This window comes from Cervus canadensis, chromosome 13 (genome assembly GCF_019320065.1).
Source record: "Cervus canadensis isolate Bull #8, Minnesota chromosome 13, ASM1932006v1, whole genome shotgun sequence".
In the NCBI taxonomy this organism is placed as follows: domain Eukaryota; kingdom Metazoa; phylum Chordata; class Mammalia; order Artiodactyla; family Cervidae; genus Cervus; species Cervus canadensis.
The window spans coordinates 52,170,587-52,191,188 of NC_057398.1; the positions used below are offsets into that span (position 1 = coordinate 52,170,587).

The window sequence follows — 20,602 nt, forward strand, 5'->3', positions numbered from 1 at the left end:
GCACCCACGAGGCGAACTCTCTCCACCGCGGGCTGGGAGGGCAAACACCTCGACCCCTTTGGGTTCCGATCCACGGCCCCCGAAACAACCCCCCCACTCGCCCCCTCCTCCGTACTTAACCTTCTGCGCGCCTGGCGGAGGTTCCGAGGGGCCAGCGCATCTCCAAGACAGGCTAAGAGTCCTCGCGCCCTACGCCTGCGGCTCGCAAAAGGGGAAATAACAAGGGAGACAGGGAGGCAGAAGAGTGTCATTCGGGCTCCGAGGGGACACACAGAGACTTCCTGGGACGGGGTTGGGGGCGAGTGGGAGGGGTGGGGCGAGCTAAACGCTGGAAAAGAAGAGACTTTGGCAACAAGCCACCTCCCCTCCCTGCCCACGTGAACCCGGTCGGTGGTGAGGGTCCTGGGGTGGGGACCGGCCGGGCTGCGCACTCTTGTCTCACGGATCGGAGCCACCGCCGCGGCAGTAGTCTAAAGCGGGGCGCTCTCCCGCGCCGTGCGGCGCGCTGGGGGCACGGGAGGACGCGCGGAGGCCGCGGCGGCCACCCGGGCTCGCGCGCAGCACAGGCGGGGACCGCCGTGGTCCTGCGCCAGCGAAGGGGCGACCCGGCCTTAGGCGTGTGGGAACCATCCGCCAAGCGCCTGGCGTCCCGACAGGTGCAGGCGCGCGGGCTTCCCATTGGTCGCGGCAGCGGCGACGGCGGTCCCCTTCCCCCTCCCGGCGCTCGCGAGGCCCCTTCCCCAGTCGCGGCGCCGGCTGGGTCTGCGAGGCGCGTGCCCGCGTGCGTGCCCCGGCTGCGCGCCTCCGCCCCGCCCCCGCCCCCTCCCTCTTTCCGCGCCGCCGCCGCGCGCTCGCGAGCTCAGGTAGCGGGCGCGCGGGCGCCTCTTCGGGGGCGCGCGGCCGGGCTGCCATCCTCCTGCCACCCCCCCACCCTCCGCCCCCAACCCCCGCACCCGTCCGCTCCCGGAGCCTGGGGAGGGAGAGCGCGGGCGGGGGAGCTGGAGCCGGGCGCCGCCGCCGCCGCCGCCGCCGCTGCCGCCGAGGCTTCCGTCTCGCTCGCTCGCGCAGCGGCGGCAGCAGAGGTCGCGCACAGATGCGGGTTAGACTGCCGGGGGGAGGAGGAGGAGGAGGGAAGGAAGCTGCATGCATGAGACCCACAGGTAAGACCGAGAGCCCTGGAAGGGGCTTTCCATCCCGGGGAGGCGCGCGCAGGCCGAGGAGGGGGAGTTGGTGCCTGGTTCCGCTCCCCGAGGGAGGATTTTTTTTTTTTTCTGACAGCGCAGAGAAATCTCACTGGGGACTGGGCAATAGGACCCATCCCGATCCTGGGGAAAACCAGAGAAGTAGCTGGGGGGATCCGGTGGCCACATCGTGAGATCCCTAAGAGTGAAATGTATAGGCCCAGGGAAAAGTGTTTTTTCAACCTCGAGAGGCTGAAAGGCTTTAGACTTTTCTGTGGCGGCCACAGCCGCTGAATCCCGGGGACCGGCGCAGAGCCAATGTGCGCTAACCCCTGCCCTCCCTCCCCTCCTCCATCCCTACTGCACGCGCAGCATCCCGCGGCAGCTGTTACTCAGTGTACCCCGCGCTGGGTGTGTGTGTGGGGGAAATCTCGCCGTGGGAAAGGGGGCGGGGGCCCGCGCGGGGGAGGAACGGGGATGGAGCCGGGGAAACCGAGGCTCCGGGTCCCAGGGCGGAGATGGGGCGGGGGGAGCGTGGCCCCCGAGCCCCGGCAGCCTGGGGTATTGTCGTGTTCGCTCCTGGTTGCAGACTCTTGCAAGCCGGATGCCCTCTGTGGATGAAAGATGTATCATGGAATGAACCCGAGCAATGGAGATGGATTTTTAGAGCAGCAGCAGCAGCAGCCTCAGTCCCCCCAGAGACTCTTGGCCGTGATCCTGTGGTTTCAGCTGGCGCTGTGCTTCGGCCCCGCTCAGCTCACGGGCGGTGAGTGACCCCGCGGTGGCCGGGAGGGCCTGGGATGGCAGGGTAGGGGAGCCTGGCTGGCAGGACAGCCCTGGCCCCTCCAGTCCCCACCTTCCCCCCACCCCCCAGACTTCTGGGGGTACCGGAGAACCTGAGGAGCCCCTGTGTCCCAGCCCGAGACCACCCTTCTTCGTTCAAAACCCCTGGAGTTCCCAGAAAATTCCTCTGTGGAGCCTGCACAGATTCACACACCCACATTCTGTCTGGAGCTTCCCACTAGCCACCCAGCCTGGCTTCTCCGAAGCAAAGACAATAAGCCTGGCCCATTATTTTCACTTTGACCAAAGAGAAGCTGAGAGAGAGGAAGAGAGAGAAAGTGGTGCCTTTGTGGTAAAGGAGTAAAGTTTGTGGACCTTTGTGCCCTCGGGAGGCAGAGGTCAGGTTTCAGCTTCTGGATTTAGGCGAGAGTTGCAAAGAACCACCTTTGTGAATGTGACGGGTCTGGAAACATGGCCAGACTGGCTGCAGGACAGGTTTATTTGAAAGTTAACTTTCTCTTGCCTTGGGAGGTGGAGTGTTCGGGCATGCCCGTGCACGCTGGGGGTGGGGAGGGGATGCAGAGGTCTTCCTTCAGATGTGTTTCTGGAGGATTGCTTGGTTCATTCAGTCCGACTTACAGGGGAAGTAAAGCCGAGTGCTTTTCTGTGAAGTGGAAGTTAGCTGAAATCAGATTCAGCGCCTCAGTCCCCATAGGTGCTTAATCTCTAACATACTCGGCTCTGGGGGACAGGGCTCTCTTTTGGCTGTGGTAGGGGAAGACCCATGCCTCTCCTGTCTGAACTTCAGAGCCTTAGAGTCTTTCTGCCTCCACTGCTCATTGCTGTCCGTTCCAGATTCTCTGTGAGAGCTTGCTGATGTGGGCATGTTAAAAGGGCAGAATCGTGTATCTGGAGCTGACAAACATTAATACATAAATAAATCATAATTGCTGGAAAAGCAGGTATTGAATGATGTAAGTAAACCATTTTAGTGTTTTAAAATATTGCTGTTTTAGAGAATTCAAAGGTGAAGATGGAAATAAGGAGTGAAAAATTAGCAGAAGTGGGGGAGGGGAGTACCAATTTGGGCTTTGACACGGAGTAATCGATAACTCAGGTACTGCACTTAGAGGTCTGAAAGATGCCCGGAGTCTAAAGGAGCTTCTTGTGATGTGCCTGTCTATGAGAATTAGTGAGAAGATGCTTTAGATGTGGGAGCTGGTTATGTTTGGGTTTTGGTTTTTCAACAAGAGGTAACTTTTTTGGTGGTCTTTTTTTGTTTTGTTTTGTTTTTATAAAATAGAAATGTCTCTGAGGCAGGTGTCCCCTTTATAGAGGACAAAATCAACAGGGATGCTAGGCCAACACCTGTATGGCTGCCTGGGCTCTGGTGACAGCCTCTCCTGCCGTGGGCTTTTGGTCCACTTGGAGGGTGAGTAGGACCAGGTGGGCAGGACACCCTTGAGCAGGGCTGGGTCATTACCGCCCCTCTTTTCTCCTCTTGCCTCCAGTTCTGGCTCGTCATTTCCTCAAACCAGGGACATCTGATTCTCCATTTTCTCCATCCCTTTCTCGGATCTAGATGACAGGTTAGAGAGGGTTCATCTACCTGTCTCTTGACTGTTGTTATTGGAAGTGTGCTTGGACACACTTTCTGAATTTGAAGGCTGGCCCTTGGTTTTGCCGTTTGTGTTTACAGAGCACCCCCGCTCAAGGATCTCAGATCTCTGGACACAGCACAGCCTCCCTAGTCTCCCACATTGATCACCCATGTGACTGTACAACACGTCTTTCACTTCTCTTTTCTGAGAGGTGAAGATGTCCACAAAAAGATCCAGTGCCTGTAAAGCAATTATCCTTCAATTAAAAAATAAATATATTTTAAAAAAAGAAAAAAAAAAAAGATCCAGTGCCTCAAAGAAGATGGGAGGAGGGTCGCCTGTCACCTCTCCCTTCTTAGTTCTCACATGCTGCAGAAAGGCTGACCATCAGCTTTGCTTCATTTGGAACTCCCCTCAGGCTGAGAGTGTAATTTCTGGAAGATGATTTATCATTTCAAAATTCTTCCATGAATAAACAGTTTGGGTGGAGAAGGGTGGTGGATGATGTTTTGTGGAGTTCACCATACAGAGATTTGTTTCTTAGGAAAGAAATCCACGTGGAGGGTCCAGGAGGGTTTTATTAAATTAAAATCATCTTAATTCCAGACCAGTGTTTCTAAAATTCTCACGTGCATACAAATCACCTAGGATCTCGCAAAAAGGCGGATTCTAGTTCAGCTGGTCTGGAGTGGGCCTGAGAGTCTCCATTTCCAACAAGCTCACATGTGATGCAGTCACTGCTGGTCCCAGGACTACACTTTGATCCATGGAATTCTCCAAGCTGGAATACTGGAGTGGGTAGCCTTTCCCTTCTCCAGGGGATCTTCCCAACCCAGGGATTGAACCCAGCTCTCCTGCATTGCAGGTGGATTCTTTAACAGCTGAGCCACACTTTGATTTAGACTAAATCATTCAATGCTTTAGACTAAAGCATTCATTAAGATAAGTTGGATTAAGATAACTCTGGATTTTCTGCCACCTGTATCCAATACCCAAATACAAATAACCTGTGAAAGAGGGGAAGTCTCACCCAGGTATCTAATCTTTCAGTGGTACACAGAGATGAAACTCTGTGCTAAAACTCAGCACTGTTTTTTTTTTTTTTTACCCAACCATATAAAAGGTGCCTGTTTAATAGACACTGTTCTGAAATGTGGATTTTCATTTTTGATTGCTTTCAATGGAAAAGGAACATGACAATAGCAAGATATAATAGTCTCAGCTAGGCACAAAAAAAGAAAAAAGAAAAAAAGCTTGTGCCCGATACAAGAGTGACGGAAAAAGCCTGAACTGGAATGGGAGACATTGAGAAAATGATCAGATGAAGAAAAGGGAGGGAAAGAACTCCATGGAAAATGAAATGCTTTGTCCTAGAAAGCTGGAGAGTCAATTCAATTTTTAGAGCCCTAAGAGAGCTTTAATGAGCCTGGGTTGGCCTGAGGGGACCTTTGGATGGCTCTTTCCAGGTTGTCATTTGTATATTAAGGAAAAAGTGCCCGCAGTTGGGACCACTAACATCATGTACTGTGAGACGACTAATACCAGATTCATGGGGAGACACAGGACCTCGCTGTGCCTGGAGTCTGCATGGAGCAAAGCTTCTTTGGCTGCTTCTTTCTTCTTTCTCAGTGTGTGTTCCCAGAGATGGTATTTGGGTATTTGATCACTGCCTGGAGTGGTCCACCCAGGCTTAGAGGAAGAGAGCTAAAAGTTTGCTTTGTATTTACGTTGTTGAAGGCAAACTCATTAGCGCATCCTTGTATTATCAGGAGGGCTTCCCTGGTGGCTCAGTGGTAAAGAATCCGCCTGCCAGTGCAAGAGACACAGGTTCAATCCCTGGATCAGAAAGATCCCCTGGAGAAGAAAATGGCAACCCACTCCCGTACTCTTGCCTGGGCAATCCCAAGGTCTGAGGAGCCTGGCGGGCTACAGTCCCTAGAGTTGTAAAAGAGTCAGACATGACTGAACAGCTAAACAACAGCGACATATTATTAGGAACAGTGGCCGAGCTCTGCTGCTTGATAGCTTTGCAGCTTTGGGTCTTAGAAGCCTCAGTTTCCTCATCCATAAAATGAGGATGATGCTACCTAATTTCTGGGGTTGCTGTGATGGATGGGGGTCATGAACGCACTTAGTAAACATAAACAGTAGTGAGGAGGGGGACTAGCCAATCTATAATCTTCCCCACCTGTTTTTATTCATTCAGGAAACACTGAGCACTTGTCCCCCACCCTATGACAAGCACCGTTGTATATAATGTTCTTTTTACCTTGAAGAACCATTCCTTCCTCTGTATTTTTTGCCCAATGAACACATTTCTCTTTAAGACCCAACTTAAAATACCATTATCTCTTTCACATTTCATTTCTCCCCTGAGCTAAGTGTAACCCTTTGTTATGGTGTTGTCTCATCCACGAGACCGTAAGCCCACTGAAGGCAAGAACTTTGACTCTTATCTATTTTCATGTCCCGGGCACCCAGCATGGCATCTCATACATAGAAGGTGCTCAGTAAGGCTGATGGACAGCAAGAAAAAAGATTCCAAATTACTGCTGCACAACTTAGAAAATAACTACCATGGACGGTTACAGAGGTGCAAGAGTGTCATGGCAGTTCAGGCCACTTCCATCTGGAGGCGGTCTAGGAGGCTGGTAGAAAACTCAGGAAAGTTTCCAGGAAAGAGGTGGCCCTGAGGATGGGGTCTCAGGGAGGGAATGGTTAGAGCATCTTGAAAGAGGCATTTTGTGTAGGGATAAGGAGTTGGTGACATGTTTGGACCGTTCAGGGAGAGAGAACAGTCTAGATCTTCTGGAACATGGTATGAAAAGTGAAAATGTTAGTTGTTCAGTCATGTCTGACTCTTTGTGACCCCTTGGACTGAAGCCTGCCAGGCTTCTCTGTCCATGAAGTTCTCCAGGCAAGAATACTGGAGTGGGTAGCAATTCCATTCTCCAGGGGTGTGTCCCAACCCAGGGATCGAACCCGGGTCTCCTGCATTGCGGGCAGATTCTTTACCATCTGAGCCACCAGGAAGCCCAGAACATGGTGTACGTGCAGGGAGCCAGCCCATAAAGAGGGCGAATAGATTGGAAGCCTATCGTAAGTGTCCTTGGAAGCCCAAGTGAGGATTCTGAGTGTCGCACAGCAGGCGGTGGGGGCCACTGAGGGTTTAAAGCAGGAACATAATATCATCTGAGCTGTGCCGTTTCCTTTCTCTGCTTCTGAGTCTCTGACCCAGGGCACTCCCTGTGGGGCTGCCCTGTCTGCACATTAGAGTTGCGTCACTAGTACCATTGGCTTAAGCTCCTTGAGGTCTTGTTTGGGCCACGTGGCTGTAGCATTGAGCTGTGTGCCAGGAGACAGGAACAAATGCTGTCTGCCTGGCTCACTGATTTGGAGGTGCTTGTCCTTTGGAGTTTGAGAAAGATTTCTTACACTATGGAGCATAAACTTTTCCTGTGATGTTATGTCTAAAAGCCACAATTTCAACCTGTACTTAATTCAGTCTGTAAACAAAAGTCCCAACGCCTCAAACTATAAAGCATGTTTCTTTAACAAAAGGCCACTCTAATATAAGCAGCATGGGAATGCTTTTGATTTATCCCTGAAGTGAAATTTGAAAGCTCTGGGAGACACAAGAGAAGGATTTCATACCGCCAGTAGCAAATCTCTCATCTTAGAGGCCTGAAGTGGCGAGCTGGAGAGTGAATCAGTGGTTCTTTAATTCCTGAGAGTAACAAAGAGTGTAGGTGAAAATTGCTCTCCAGGAAATATTGATTAGATACATGAAGGAAAGCACCCACATGATTCTTTTCCTGGTGTCAGAGGCATATTTCAAAAGCTTCCAAAAGGCCACGGAGACTTGCCCTTAGCTGGGAAGCTCTGTACACCTCGAGAGCTCTGCGTTCTTTATAGAGGTGACAGATTGAGTCCGGTCTCTGCTGTTAAATAGCTCCGTGGCTTTGGGCAAGTGGTGTAACTTCTCCTTCCCTCAATTCCTTCCATATCACTCACATTCTTTAATTCTGTGATTATAAGAATTTGATGGGTTCTGTACTCTGGGTGAAGCCAGCTCTGTTTTTTTCCCTCTATCCATTCATCTTTTGTGAGTGTCTTGCATGCCTGGGGGATGAGCAGATAAGGGAACGTAGTCCTCGCTCCCTAGGAAACAGACAAGTAAGGACTGGTTTCTTCTCGAAAATTTGAATGCAGAGGCTTGCATTAAACTATTTTTTCACATACTTTTTTTTTAATGGGCTTATTTCTGAGACTTTCTTTTATATATATATGATTTCTGAGACTTTCTTATATATATATATATGTATGATTTCTGAGACTTTCTTTTACACATATGTATATATACATATATATAATTTTATGTATTTAGTTTTTGGCTGTGCTGGATCTTTGTTGCTGTGAGGTCTTCTCTCTAGTTGCAGCGAACCTGGGTTTTCTCTAGTTGCGGTGCATAGGCTTCTCATTGCAGGAGCTTCTCTTGCTGTGGAGCAGGGCTCTAGGGCACTTGGGCTTCAGTAGTTGTGGTGCATGGGGTTAGCTGCACCCCAGCATGTGGGATGCTCCCAGACCAGGGACGGGGATCAGACCTGTGTCTCTTGCATTGGCAGATGGATTCTTTACCACTAAGCCGCCAGGGAGGCCCTTCCCATAGATTTTTAATTCAGTTTAAAATTTAGTGTTACTTATTGATACTGATGAAGAAGGTGATTTTTCCAGACTTCTTTGATCCTTGTCTTATTTTGCAAGCTCGTTTGGTGTTTGATAATTGAAAGAACCACACATAGCAGCAGTATGTCTAAAGAGGTCAGTTGGGATCATTGCCTCTGAATTGAGGGAGAGAAGGGGGCAGAAAAATAGGTTTTTCTAACTTGTTTATAAACACAGTCACGTTTCACCAAAACCAAATAATAGCACGGAGGACAGAGGCATCAGATGTATATTCTCATGTATCAGACACCTCATTTTGTCAACTTATGGGTCTGTTTTCATAGGAACAAACTGTTTAACTGTTGCTAACCAGGAAAGATTGGAAAAAGATGGGACAGTTTTTAAAGTGGCCAACATCTGAGTGACTGATAAAAATTTGTCAATTGCTATAATAGTACTAACCTTTAGACAGTGCTTAGTCTGTGCCGATGCTGTTTTCCACATTACATGTTTTAACTCATTTAATGCTCATGCCAGCTCTACGCAGTAGGAACTATTACTTCTCAGGGCTACCCTGTTAGAAAGTGAGGCATGGTGACCCAGATTATCCTTTTAGTTGTAAGCTTTCTCCATAAGCATGGAAATGCTAATTGCTAAATGCATGTTTTGCTTTTTTATATTTCAACCCAAGTATTTCTCTTTAATCCACAGTTATTGAATATTTTGGAACTTTGGCCCATCCACTTTGATATAACAGAACCCTTTTTTTAATTGAAGTATAGTTGATTTCCAGAGTTACATTAGTTTCAGTTGTATAACAGTGATTTCATAGTTTTTTAGATTGTACTTCATTTAAGGTTATTGTAAAATATTGGCTATATTCCCTGTGCTGTGCTTCACATCCTTGTATCTTATTTATTTTATACTTAGTAGTTTGTTCCTCTTAATCCCCTTCCCCTGTTGTGTCTTTCCCCACACTGGTAACCTCTGGTATTTTCTCTGTATCTATGTCTATTTCTGTTTTGTTATACTCATTTGTTTTTATTTTTTATATTCCACATATAAATGAAAATGTACAGATTTGTTTCTCTCTGACTTACGTCACCAAGCACAGTGTCCTAAGGTTTGTCTGTGTTGTTGCAAATGGCAACATTTCATTCTTTTTAATGGCTGAGTAGTAAATAGTCCATTATATGTACTGTATGGTGTATATACCATATCTTCTTTAAAAAAAATTTTTTTAATTGAAGGATAATTGCATCACAGTATTTTGTGGTTTTCTGTCATACATCAAGAATCAGCCATAGGTACACCCATGTCCCCTCCCTCCCAATCCTCCCTGCCATCTCCCTCCCCACCCCACCCTTCTAGATTGTCACAGAGCCCCTGTTTGGGTTCCCTGAGTCACATGGCAAATTCCCACTGGCTGTCTACTTTAGATATGGTAGTGTTAGTTTCCATGTTCCTCTCTCCATACCTCTCACCCTCTCTCTCCTCCCCTCCCCTGTGTCCATACATCTGTTCTCTATGTCTTTTTCTCCACTGCTGCCTTGAAAATAAATTCATCAGTACCATCTTTCTAGATTCACGTATATGTGTCAGTATTCAATATTTATATTTCTCTTTCTGACATACTTCACTGTATATAATAGGCTCTAGGTTCATCCACCTCATTAGAACTGACAACTGCGTTCCTTTTTATGGCTGAGTAGTATTCTATTGTATATATGTACCACAGCTTCTTTATCCATTCATCTGTTGATGGACATCTAGGTTGCTTTCATGTTCCAGCTAGCCATATTCCAGTAAATAGTGCTGCAATGAACATTGGGGTGCACGTATCTTTTTCAGTTTGAGTTTCCTCAGGGTTCATGCTTAGTAGTGGGATTGCTGGGTCATATGGTGGTTTTATTCCTAATTTTTTTAAGGAATCTCCATACCATCTTCCATAGTGACTATATCAATTTACATTCCCACCAGCAAAGCAATCCCTTTTTTTCCATACACCCTCTATAGCATTTATTGTTTGTAGACTTTTTGATGATGGCCGTTTGACTGTACACTGTATCTTCTTTATCCATTCATCTGCTGATGGACATTATGGTTGCTTCCATATCTTGGCTATTGTAAATAATGCTGCTATGAACATGGGGGTGCATATATCTTCTCAAATTAGTGTTTTCATTTTCTCTGGATATATGCCCAGGAGTGGAATAGCTGGATCATGTGATAGTTCTATTTTTAATTTTTTGAGGAACCTCAATGCTGTTTCTCACAGTGACTGCACCCACCAGTTTACATTCCCACCACCAGTGTGCAAGGGTTCCCTTTTCTCTTCATCTTTAACAGCACTTATTATTTGTTATCTTTTTTTTAACAATAACCATTCCAACAGGTATGATTTTGGTTTGCATTTCTAGGGGCACTCTTTTTGTGTTGTGACTCAAAAGTAGGAAATATATAAGCAAATCAACAACAACAGAATCTCCCAACTCAGGACAAAGTGATGGCCACAGTGCCGAAACCTTGACTCCAAGTGGAGAAAAGGAAGAGGTTAGACACTCATGAACCCATCAGGATGTGTCTTATCTCCATTCCTATCTCTGTGACTATCTGAGGAAGGCGATGAGAATGAATGAGACATGCTCTGAGTCTTACCTGCCCTGAGGAGCAAAGGGTGTAAAAACAAGGGGCTGGTTTCTGGAGCCTTCTGCTGGAGGCCTTCAGACTTTTATCTTCCCCTCCTGTTTAGCATTCCCAGTGAGACAGCTTTCTTTGGAGGGGTCCTTTTCCAGGTCGTGTGGTCAAGTGTTGTTAATAACTTTAGCTGATACATGTTTAGAATGTTACGGTTTATATGGTGTCTTTACATGTGTCACCACCTTTAATTTTCTTAACACAGTGAGAGGATGAGATTTTGATTTTTTCTGTCCTCTTTTTTTCTTTTTTAATTTGAAGAAACGTTCTCTAGGAGTTTGATCTCCTAAGGACCTACAAATAGACAAAAACCAATAAGCAGTCAGGCCTGTTGGTCAAGACTTGCCTCTGCCATTCCACATGCTAAGTCGCTTCAGTCATGTCTGACTCTTTACCACCCCATGGACTGTAGCCTTCCAGGCTCCTCTGTCCGTGGGATTCTCCAGGCAAGGATACTGGAGTGGATTGCCATGTCACCTCCAGGGGATCTTCCTGACTCAAGATTGAACCTGCATCTATGTCTCCTGTATTGGCAGGTGGGTTCTTTACCACTGGTGCCACCTGGGAAATCCAGCCTTTAAACCTATCTTTTCATTTATACCATGTAGGTGGTAACCTAGTTCAGTTCAGTTCAGTTCAATGCAGTTGCTCAGTTGTGTCTGACTCTTTGTGACCTCATGGACTGTAGCATGCTAGGCTACCCTGTCCGTCACCAACTGCCAGAAATTGCTCAAACTCATGTCCATTGAGTCGGTGATGGCATCCAGCCATCTCATACTCTGCCTCTCCTTCTCCTCCTGCCTTCAATCTTTCCCAGCATCAGGGTCTTTTCCAATGAGTCAGTTCTTTGCATCAGGTGGCCAAAGTCTTGGAGTTTCAGCTTCAGCATCAGTCCTTCCAATGAATATTCAGGACTGATTTCCTTTAGGATTGATTGGTTGGATCTCCTTACAACCCAAGGGACTCTCAAGAGTCTTCTCCAATACCACAGTTCAAAAACATCCATTCTTTGGCTCTCAGCTTTCTTTATGGTCCAACTCTCACATCCATACATAACTACTGGAAAAACCATAGCTTTGACTATATGGACCTTTGTTGGCAAAGTAATGTCTCTGCTTTTTTATATCCTGTCTAGGTTGGTCATAGCTTTTCTTCCAAGGAGCAAGCATCTTTTAATTTCACAGCAGCAGTCACCATCTGCAGTGATTTTGGAGCCCAAGAAAATAAAGTTTGTCACTGTTTCCATTGTTTCCCCATCTCTCTGACATGAAGTGATGGGACCAGATACTGTGATCTTAGTTTTTTTGAATGTTGAGTTTTAAGCCAGCTTTTCACTCTCCTCTTTCACTTTCATCAAGAGGCTGTTTAGTTTTTCTTCACTTTCTGCCATAAGCGTAGTGTCATCTGCATATCTGAGGTTATTAATGTTTCTCCCAGCAATCTTGATTCCATCTTGTGCTGCATCCAGCCCAGCATTTCTCATGAGGTACTCTGCATATAAGTTAAATAAGCAGGGTAACAGTATACAGCCTTGACATACTCCTTTCCCAATTTGGAACCAGTCCATTGTTCCATATCTGGTTCTAACTGTTGCTTCTTGACCTGCATACAGATTTCTCAGGAGGCAGGTCAGGTGGTCTGGTATTCCCTTCTCTTTAAGAATTTTCCACAGTTTGTTGTGATCCACACAGTCAAACGTTTTGGTGTAGTCAATAAAGCAGAAATAGATGTTTTTCTGGAACTCTCTTGCTTTTTCTGTGATCCAGCGGGTGTTGGCAATTTGATCTCTGGTTCCTCTGCCTTTTCTAAATCCAGATGATGATTATCTAGTTAGTATATATCAAAACATAAAAAAGAGAAATTATACCTGAGGATCATGAGCATGTCAAAAAGTTCCTTCAGAAAGGTTAACTTTGAAGTAAGAATAAGGTTTGATAGTTGATGCTATCTGAGAGATGCTTACTCTACTGTCCAGGAAGCCATGTTTGATGGTATGAGCTGAAGATACTAAAGTTTTAGGGAAGAACTTGGCCCAGTATTTTGTCTCCTTTTAGAAAAAGATTGCTTTAGTATTCAAAGACAGAAGTTATCCACTCAAGAAGAAAAACAAATAGAAATAATTAAGTGACTTGCTCACCAACTGGAATTGAAAGTGCATTGTAAAATAGCTTCTTAATTGAGAGTATTGTAATTGCTTTATTAATCTGAAACAAGGTAGACTGGGAGCATCAGAGAAGTAAAACAGAATAGTTCTTGACATTATTTGGCAGTGACAGCAAACTTGAGAGCCCCTTTTACTTCACTGTGAAGACAAAAAAGCAGGCAGCCCCAGGAGGGTAGGGGACTGCGGGTGGGCACAATTGTGAGTGCGTCCAGCAGATGTCTCGTCTCCAGAAATGGAGTTTTATCCTTAGAGGGAAGAGGAATTGCAGACCCTGGTAAGCTTGGTGAGTACTCATTTCATTATTATCTCAATATACTGACCTTCTCAAGAGAAAGGATGAGTAAGGTGTTTTTGGGAAATGATAGTTCAACCTCGTTATCTCATGTTTCTGTTTGAAATTGGTGACCAAACAAGGAGGGTCACTCTGGTTCAATAGACCTTTTTCTCCAAGTAACCAAAATACAAAAAATCCTTATTTCTTTGATTTGATTGCCTTTCTAAAAGATATATGTGGTTAAATTGGGTGAACCAGCAAGAGAGAGATTCTTTTAAGAAAGAAAGAAAATCCATTCTTACAGTGGATTCTTTACAATTTGGATGTTGTGCAACATTGTGACTGATGTAGTTGGTTTCCAGTTTCAGAGTCTCAATACAAAGAAGAATCCTTTGGACTTAACCTAAACACTTAAAGTCAGAAGATTCTGATTCTCTTCAGGCAGAAATAACAGAATCTGCTTGTTTTGTAGAAACTTGATAGGTTTAGAGGGCTAATCCTGGGAGAGGCTCTCCATGTTCTATTAGACTGCTTCTGGTAACTCTGAGTCTCAGTGTCAGAATCTAACCCAAGGATACATTTTCACAGTTTCTTTTGGGAGTGGAATCTGCAACTTTAAGTGGTGGTATGACAGCATGTGGATTTCTTGCCAACATGAATCTTCAAGCATTCATGAATCTTGAATCAAGAATCTTCCTGCAGTGCAGGAGCCGCAGGAGACGCCGGTTTGATCCCTAGGTTGGGACAATTCGCTGGAGGAGGTATGGCAACCCACTCCAGTATTCTTGCCTGGAGAATTGCATGGGCAGAGGAGGCTTGCAGACTACAGTCCATGGGGTTGCAGAGAGTTGGACACAGCTGAAGCGTCTTAGCACACCTGCGTGACAGCATATACTCAATGGCTCATTGGTGCCACCTTTATGTTTAAATTCTACTTAAAACAGGGGAATAATCATTTAGAAACTTGAGTTCCTCTGGTGTGGAACAACTCAGTAGTTTTGAATTGTTATTTCTATTTATCCTTTAAACGCTTGCTCAGATTTTTACCATTGGATTGTAAATGGTAGACCAGGTGTTTTTTGTTTTTTTCTGTAACACCCATCTGTTTACACCACTGTTTTATAGAATGGGAGGCACTCTTTTGCTGGTAATGATGCCTTGGTGGGTATGTCTTCATTTCTTGAGGCAAAGAGCTGGAGCCATGTAGGGTCCAGTGGAAAGTACACAGTTTTCCTTGCTATTGTCACCAGCTAGCCTAGTGATGGTAACCTAACTGCTGCCTCAGTTTCATTATTTGTGAAATATTTGGACCATCTCCCTCCCATAACGGTTGTGAGAATCAAATGCATGGATAGGGGAAAGTATCATAACTATGTCAGGTGTCAACATCATCACCAACAAAGTGCTCATGAATAATGAATGTTTGCTGCATTGACTATGCTGGGGTTAGCCTACCAAGAGCTTCCTTTGTTTTGAAGGAATATAGCATAATAAATACACGACAACACCCAGTAGCGCATGCTGAGAGAGGTGTGTGGTATTGAAATCACCTGGTGGTCACTGGTCCTTGGCCCCAGGATAGAACTCACTGTCATGATTCCTGTGGCAGACCCTATGGTGGAGATTTATACTGGAGGCTCTGGGGATGGAGGAGGAGCAGGGGCAGCTTATCAAAGAAGAGAACACTTGAGCAAAGTCTTGAACAGTAAAATAATTTTCCAGGCATAGAAGGTATTTGTGGAGAGATGTTTTTCTTTTTCTTTTTTTTCAGGAGAGAGGATCAAGTAATGCTGAGGATTGAGGAATGCTCAGATGCTGAGATTGAGAAAGAATATGTAACAAAGACAAGGACTAGCCCAGGATAGGGTTAGTAAAGGGCAGATAGATTGAGAAGAGACAAGAGAGAAGGCTGGAAAGGCAGGTTGGACCCACATGCCCAGCTAATTACATTTGGACACCATCTGTCCATCAGGCAGTTGAAAACTCAGGTGCCCAGGAGAGGGAGTGAAGCCAGAGATGTAGACTTGTGTATCAGCTACATGGAGAGCAGGGCGGGGAGGAGGCTTAACTTTCCCAGGAAGAGAGTGTAGGAGAGGGACTGAGGAGGAATCCCAGGAAACATCCATGTTTAAACATCCACATTCTAAAGAGGAGAATCCAGTAAGGATGGTGAGGAGTTGTGCCACATTGGTAATAGTAATAATAATAAAACAATGATAACAACAACAGGACTTGATTCTATTGATGGCTGATTCTTTTTGAAGGCAGGAGGTTTAATCTTTGTTGTTATTAGGATGATGTTTAAGCTTTGAATTCTGGATGCCCGCACCCATTGGACGGAAAGGAGAGCAGGGCAGGAGGCAGGAAAGCTGTTTGGGAGGATGGAGAATCTACGTAGAGATGTTTGAGGCTTGACTGCAGGAGAGTCACCATCTTCTCCAGCCTTCATGGGGTGGGGGGACGATGGAGCTAACTGTAGAACTAGAGCTGGACAGGGCCACTAGGTGGCCCAGGGTGGCTTGGGGTGTTTCCCCTCTTGGGGATGTTGGGCAGAGGGGATGAAGTTCGTGAGCACAGTGAGAGTGCCCAGGGGCTCTCCGCCTTGTAGTTGCCCCCTTCCTCTGAGCTCCTGGGGGGTGGGCTGCGATGTTTTATGAGCTTTGGGCTTCAGATGCATGTCCTTCCTCCACACGTCCTTTGGCAGCCCTATCCTCCAGTCCTTCAAAGATTCAGTCTTCTCAAGCTGTCAGTTAATCTTCAAAGGTGTGATTGTCAGAGAGTGATCCCTCTGTCACCCCCACCCCCTGTGACCAGCTCTGTCACCTCTGAAGCAAGTCACTTAACCTCTACATGCTCTGGTTTCATCTGTCCATCAGGGGCAACAAGGCTCGCTCCTCTACACTTTGCGGGGTGCAGGTACCGAGAGGCATTTTATAAATACGAGATGGAGTTAGGACTGCCTGTCTGGAAGGAGCCTTCTCTGCTGTGCCTAGGGCCAGTTTTTACCTTTCACTTTCCTAAATCCCAAAGAAAGATGCTCTGCTCAGCATGGAAACGCCTCCCCACATGCGGGTCCTGACCCCTGTGAAAGCTCATTTTGTGCGGACATGATGTCAAGGCGTCTGGAGGAGCTCTTTTGCTGCAAAATGGAACGTGCCCATCTGCTCAGGCCCCGCTGCCGGTGCATTCAGTGAATAGTCGCCTCTGGAGATGGAGAAGGTCCTTGTGCCACGGAGAAGAACTTCTCAAGAGCTGTTGGCCCAAGCCCAGTCAGCCCCTTTAGCGTGCTCACAGACGCCCCTGGAAAAAGCAGTTCAACACGTGAGACAGGCAGGGGACTCATTAAAGGTGCTTCAGAGGTCTCGGAAGGCAGCGTGCCTGTGTGTCCCTCTCCGCCTCCCCCTTCTCCCCGCGGTATTTCTGCTGCTGGAGGCATTTGGGCCAGCACCTTCTGGCTCAGGTAGGACAGTGAGATGAACTGAGAACTGCATCTGGATCCAGGGACTCAGTGCTTTATCCACCTTCTCTTACCTCCCGCTGCATATGGTCTCTCATTTTCAAGAATCTCTTTATAGTTTTGTGGATGGGAGGCTGCTTTTGGGAGTCTATGGCTGGAGGTCGTGGGGTCCTAGTCTTTGGCCAGAATGCCTGGAAATCCCTTTTGCGATCCACTCAGAACCCTTTGGGGGAAACAGCCTGTTAGCCTCCGAGGGTGCCTCTCTGTAACCTCCTCAGCCCTGGAATGCCAGGTCCTGATTTGGGGAAGGAGTCGTTTAAAGGACAGCCCCATTAGGGGCTTTGAATTAATAGAAGAGGGTCCTGCATGGTTTTATGAGGTGGCAGGGCATTTATCCCCTGAGAGCAGCTTTGCTGAAAATCTGCCTTGTAGTTTTCATTTACATGGTAATGAGCTCAGAGCTTTTGCCCTTTGTTACCTCCAGATGAAGGAAGACCCAGATCCTTGGGGGCTCCCCCAAGCACAGAGGATCTAAGACTGGAAGTGAACCTGCCCTGTCCCCGTGAGGATCACCTTTGCGCCCTGGGCAGCCACACTCGAGGGCAGATTCCTGATAGTCTGTTGTTGCTGCTGCTGTTAAAATTGTTCTCTCTTGCTTTCCTTCATGCAGTGGGGCTACCAGAGGCTTTAATCAAAAGCAGAGCCGTGGACTGGTCTCTACCTCCAGTTTGTGGCATGGTTTGTGTGCATCTCACCTCCCACGCGCCTCGGTCTTCTAATACTTGGCATTTTCTCTAGTCCCTGCTGTGTTGATGTTGTTGCTAAACTGGGTCATGTTCTCGGTGATGTAGCATCAGCTAACTTGCAAGGAAACGCGCAAGAGGCTGCAGCAAGCCCGTTTCTCCTTGGGCCTTCCATGTCCATGTAAACTCTATTTTTCCAATACTGTTCCTGGATGAAGGTACAAGTTGAAGAGCCAGATGGCCACGTATCTTTTGAGAGTTCCAGAAGAAAGATGATGCACTACAGATGGCCTTTTGACTTGGAAAAACAAGGGTAGGGCAGAATTTAACTGGAAATTAAGGTTAGGGTTAGGGTTAGTAGCCCTCCAGCTGACCTTTACTCAGGCCTGAAACATTACCTGCCATCCTCTTTCTACCTTCCCAGAGCCTTCCTGTCCTTGAAGAGACGGCTTACATCTCCTTTTCATACCTTCTGTGACCTCTTGGACAGTCCTTAGCTTCCTTAGCTCTGAGAACCCTCTCTGTCATCAGAACTCTCACAGCATTGGAATTGTAGGCTGCTGAGCTGGGGAAGACCATGGAGATGGTTGGTTAGGGGGTTTGCATGGAGCCCCTTGGCTCCTCCCCAGAGTTTGCCTGGACAGAATGGGCACTGAGAGGACCTCGCTGAACAAGCCACCCCACACCCCCACCTGCTTCCCTACCTGCTTTACGTGGCTGCACCTCCTCATATCCTGTCACCAACCTGCAAAAACACTGCACTCCATCCAGCCACATAATTCTAAGGAGGAGGGAAGAGAAAGTCTCTCATCTCCTTATGTAGCACTTTTAGTCCCTGAGGACAAGGGGTCTGGAGACAGATCTCTGGGACTGAATCCCACCTCTGTTGCTTGGTTGCTTTATACGTTGTGGGGCAAACTACTTAACTCGTCTTTGCCTCAGTCTCCTCATCTGTGTAATGGGGATAATAAAAGCCCCATCACAGAACTGCTGTGAGGAGTAGATAGGTTAATATGTGGAAAGCGCAGAGACCAGTGCCTGGCTTGTGGTGAGATTTCATTCGTGTTGACTGCTAGTCTCCTCATTGTCCTTATCATCATCATTATTTTTTAACTTACAAAAGCTCCTGAAAGCTAGGATCCACAGCTGATTAATCTTTTTTTTTTTTTTTTTTTAACCTGACCATGCACTGTGAGTTCTAGATATTCAGTAAACATGAATCTAATGACTAATGAAGGTCCTGAGGACCCGGACAATATTTCCTAATGCAGATCTCACAGCTCGGCTACAGGTTCCTTCAGGGCAGGCACCAGGCTTTTCACCGATGATCTCTCAAAGCACAGTCGACGGAGAGAGTCCTACCTAGTCCCTTACCCACAGCTCAGTCAGCAGGTTAAAGGACTCTGCAGCCAGGATCTGCTCTTATATGAGTAAAAGATGTTGTTGAGTTGAGCATTTTATTATTTCTGAACTCTCTCTTCTTTCTTGCATCTGACATCTGGGCAGGTGGCAGCAACTGCTGCAAGTAATTGGCTAGAAGGACACTAAGTGGGTTGACGTCTGGCTTTGCCTTGAACATCACCCCTCCCTCTGTGAGTGACAGCACCTGGAGGGCTTGAGTTTTTCACCTACTCTGACCTCAGGGGATTTAAACATGGCTCTGAGAGTCTAAGGGTGAGAAAGGTAAGAGGTCTTCATAGCCTGTTACCTCCATCCACTGTCACATTTACTCAGTAGGGATTTATTAAGCACTTACTATGTGCAAGGACCACATTATGTACCAAGACTATAAACAGGAAGAAGATAGTGTCAACCCTCAAAGAGTTATGTGTCTGTGCATTTGTACTGTTGACCATTTGCTTGAGCTGCTGTGACAAAATACCATAGACTGGGTGGCTTAAACAACAGAAGTTTATCTTCTCGTGGTCTGGAGGCTGGAAGTCCAAGATCGAGGTGCCAGCAGGGTTGGTTTCTGGTGAGGGCTCTCTTCCTGGCTTGCAGATGGCCGCCTTCTAGCCATGTCCTCACCAAATGGCTTTTCTTTGGTTTGTGTGCATAGGCAGAGACAGGCCGAGGGAGCATTCTGGTGTCTCTTATAAGGAAGCCAGTCCTGTTGGATTAGGGCCCCATCCTTCTGACCCCATTTAACCTTAATAGGTTCAATTTAACTTACCTATAGGCCCTGTGTCCAAATATAGTCATATTGGGGTTTTCAGCTTTAAGATACAGATTTGTGGGAGTGGTCACAATTCAACCCTTAACAAATGTCAAAGGAAGACAAGTTCTAGTGACCAGATATGAGGATCCAGAATTCTTATCCTAGCCAGGGAAGATCAGGGAAAGCTTCTAGGAGGCAATGATAGCAGAGCTGAGTTCTAAAGGAACAGTGGCAGTTAGGTGCACAAGGGGAGGAAGAAGTACTGTGAGCCAAGGTGCAGCCATGTGAACCTGCCTCGTGTGTGTGTGTGTGTGTGTGTGCACGTGCACGTGCACGTGTGTTTAGGGGGCTGGTTTACAAGTCATTCACTTACCTATGTATGCGTGACATGAAGTCATTCATCAAATATTTCTTGAGGTTTGCTTTACACAGATCAACCATATGCAGAGTCTGACAGTGGGGTCCAAAGATGATCTGGAAGTTCAAATTTGCCAAGTTTCTCAAATTACAGGGCCATCAGATTCGCTCTAACTGAATCAGCCTACTGTTAGACACTCCCATTATTCCATTACAGTTGTCGATCACTGAAAAATCAATTGCAGATGGCTCCCCAAGGCCACCCGGTGGACCCACTCCTAGTTCACGTCGGGTAAATATTGGATTATCATGTGGAATTAGCCTGCGGAGAAGTGACGGGTTAATGCGTACAGTAACAGGAAGCTATCTTTGATTGTGCCTTTAAGTCATTTTGGAAGTATCTTTTATGGAGCAGTTTCTTCTCTCCTAGTCAAAACATTTCTTTTGTGCTTTTTTTTTTCCTTTTTCTGATATTTTAAGTTGAAACAAATGAAATAGCTGAAGGATTTGTGAATCTGGATT

At 46.7% G+C, this 20,602-nt stretch overlaps 1 protein-coding gene across 3 annotated transcripts in view; it reads left to right on the top strand.

Moving 5' to 3' along the window:
• The first annotated feature begins 895 nt into the window (after nt 1-895).
• SUSD4 (sushi domain containing 4) overlaps nt 896-20,602 on the top strand; it is a 130,483-nt gene continuing 110,776 nt past the window's right edge. For 2 of the 3 annotated variants that reach the window (XM_043485834.1, XM_043485835.1), the window contains exons 1-2: nt 897-1,160; nt 1,771-1,947. In XM_043485834.1, the coding sequence (XP_043341769.1) occupies nt 1,806-1,947 (142 nt within the window). In that variant the 5' untranslated portion in view covers nt 897-1,160; nt 1,771-1,805. Of the gene's footprint in view, nt 1,161-1,770; nt 1,948-20,602 lie in introns of all 3 variants that reach the window. The other variant, XM_043485836.1, reaches the window with a different exon arrangement.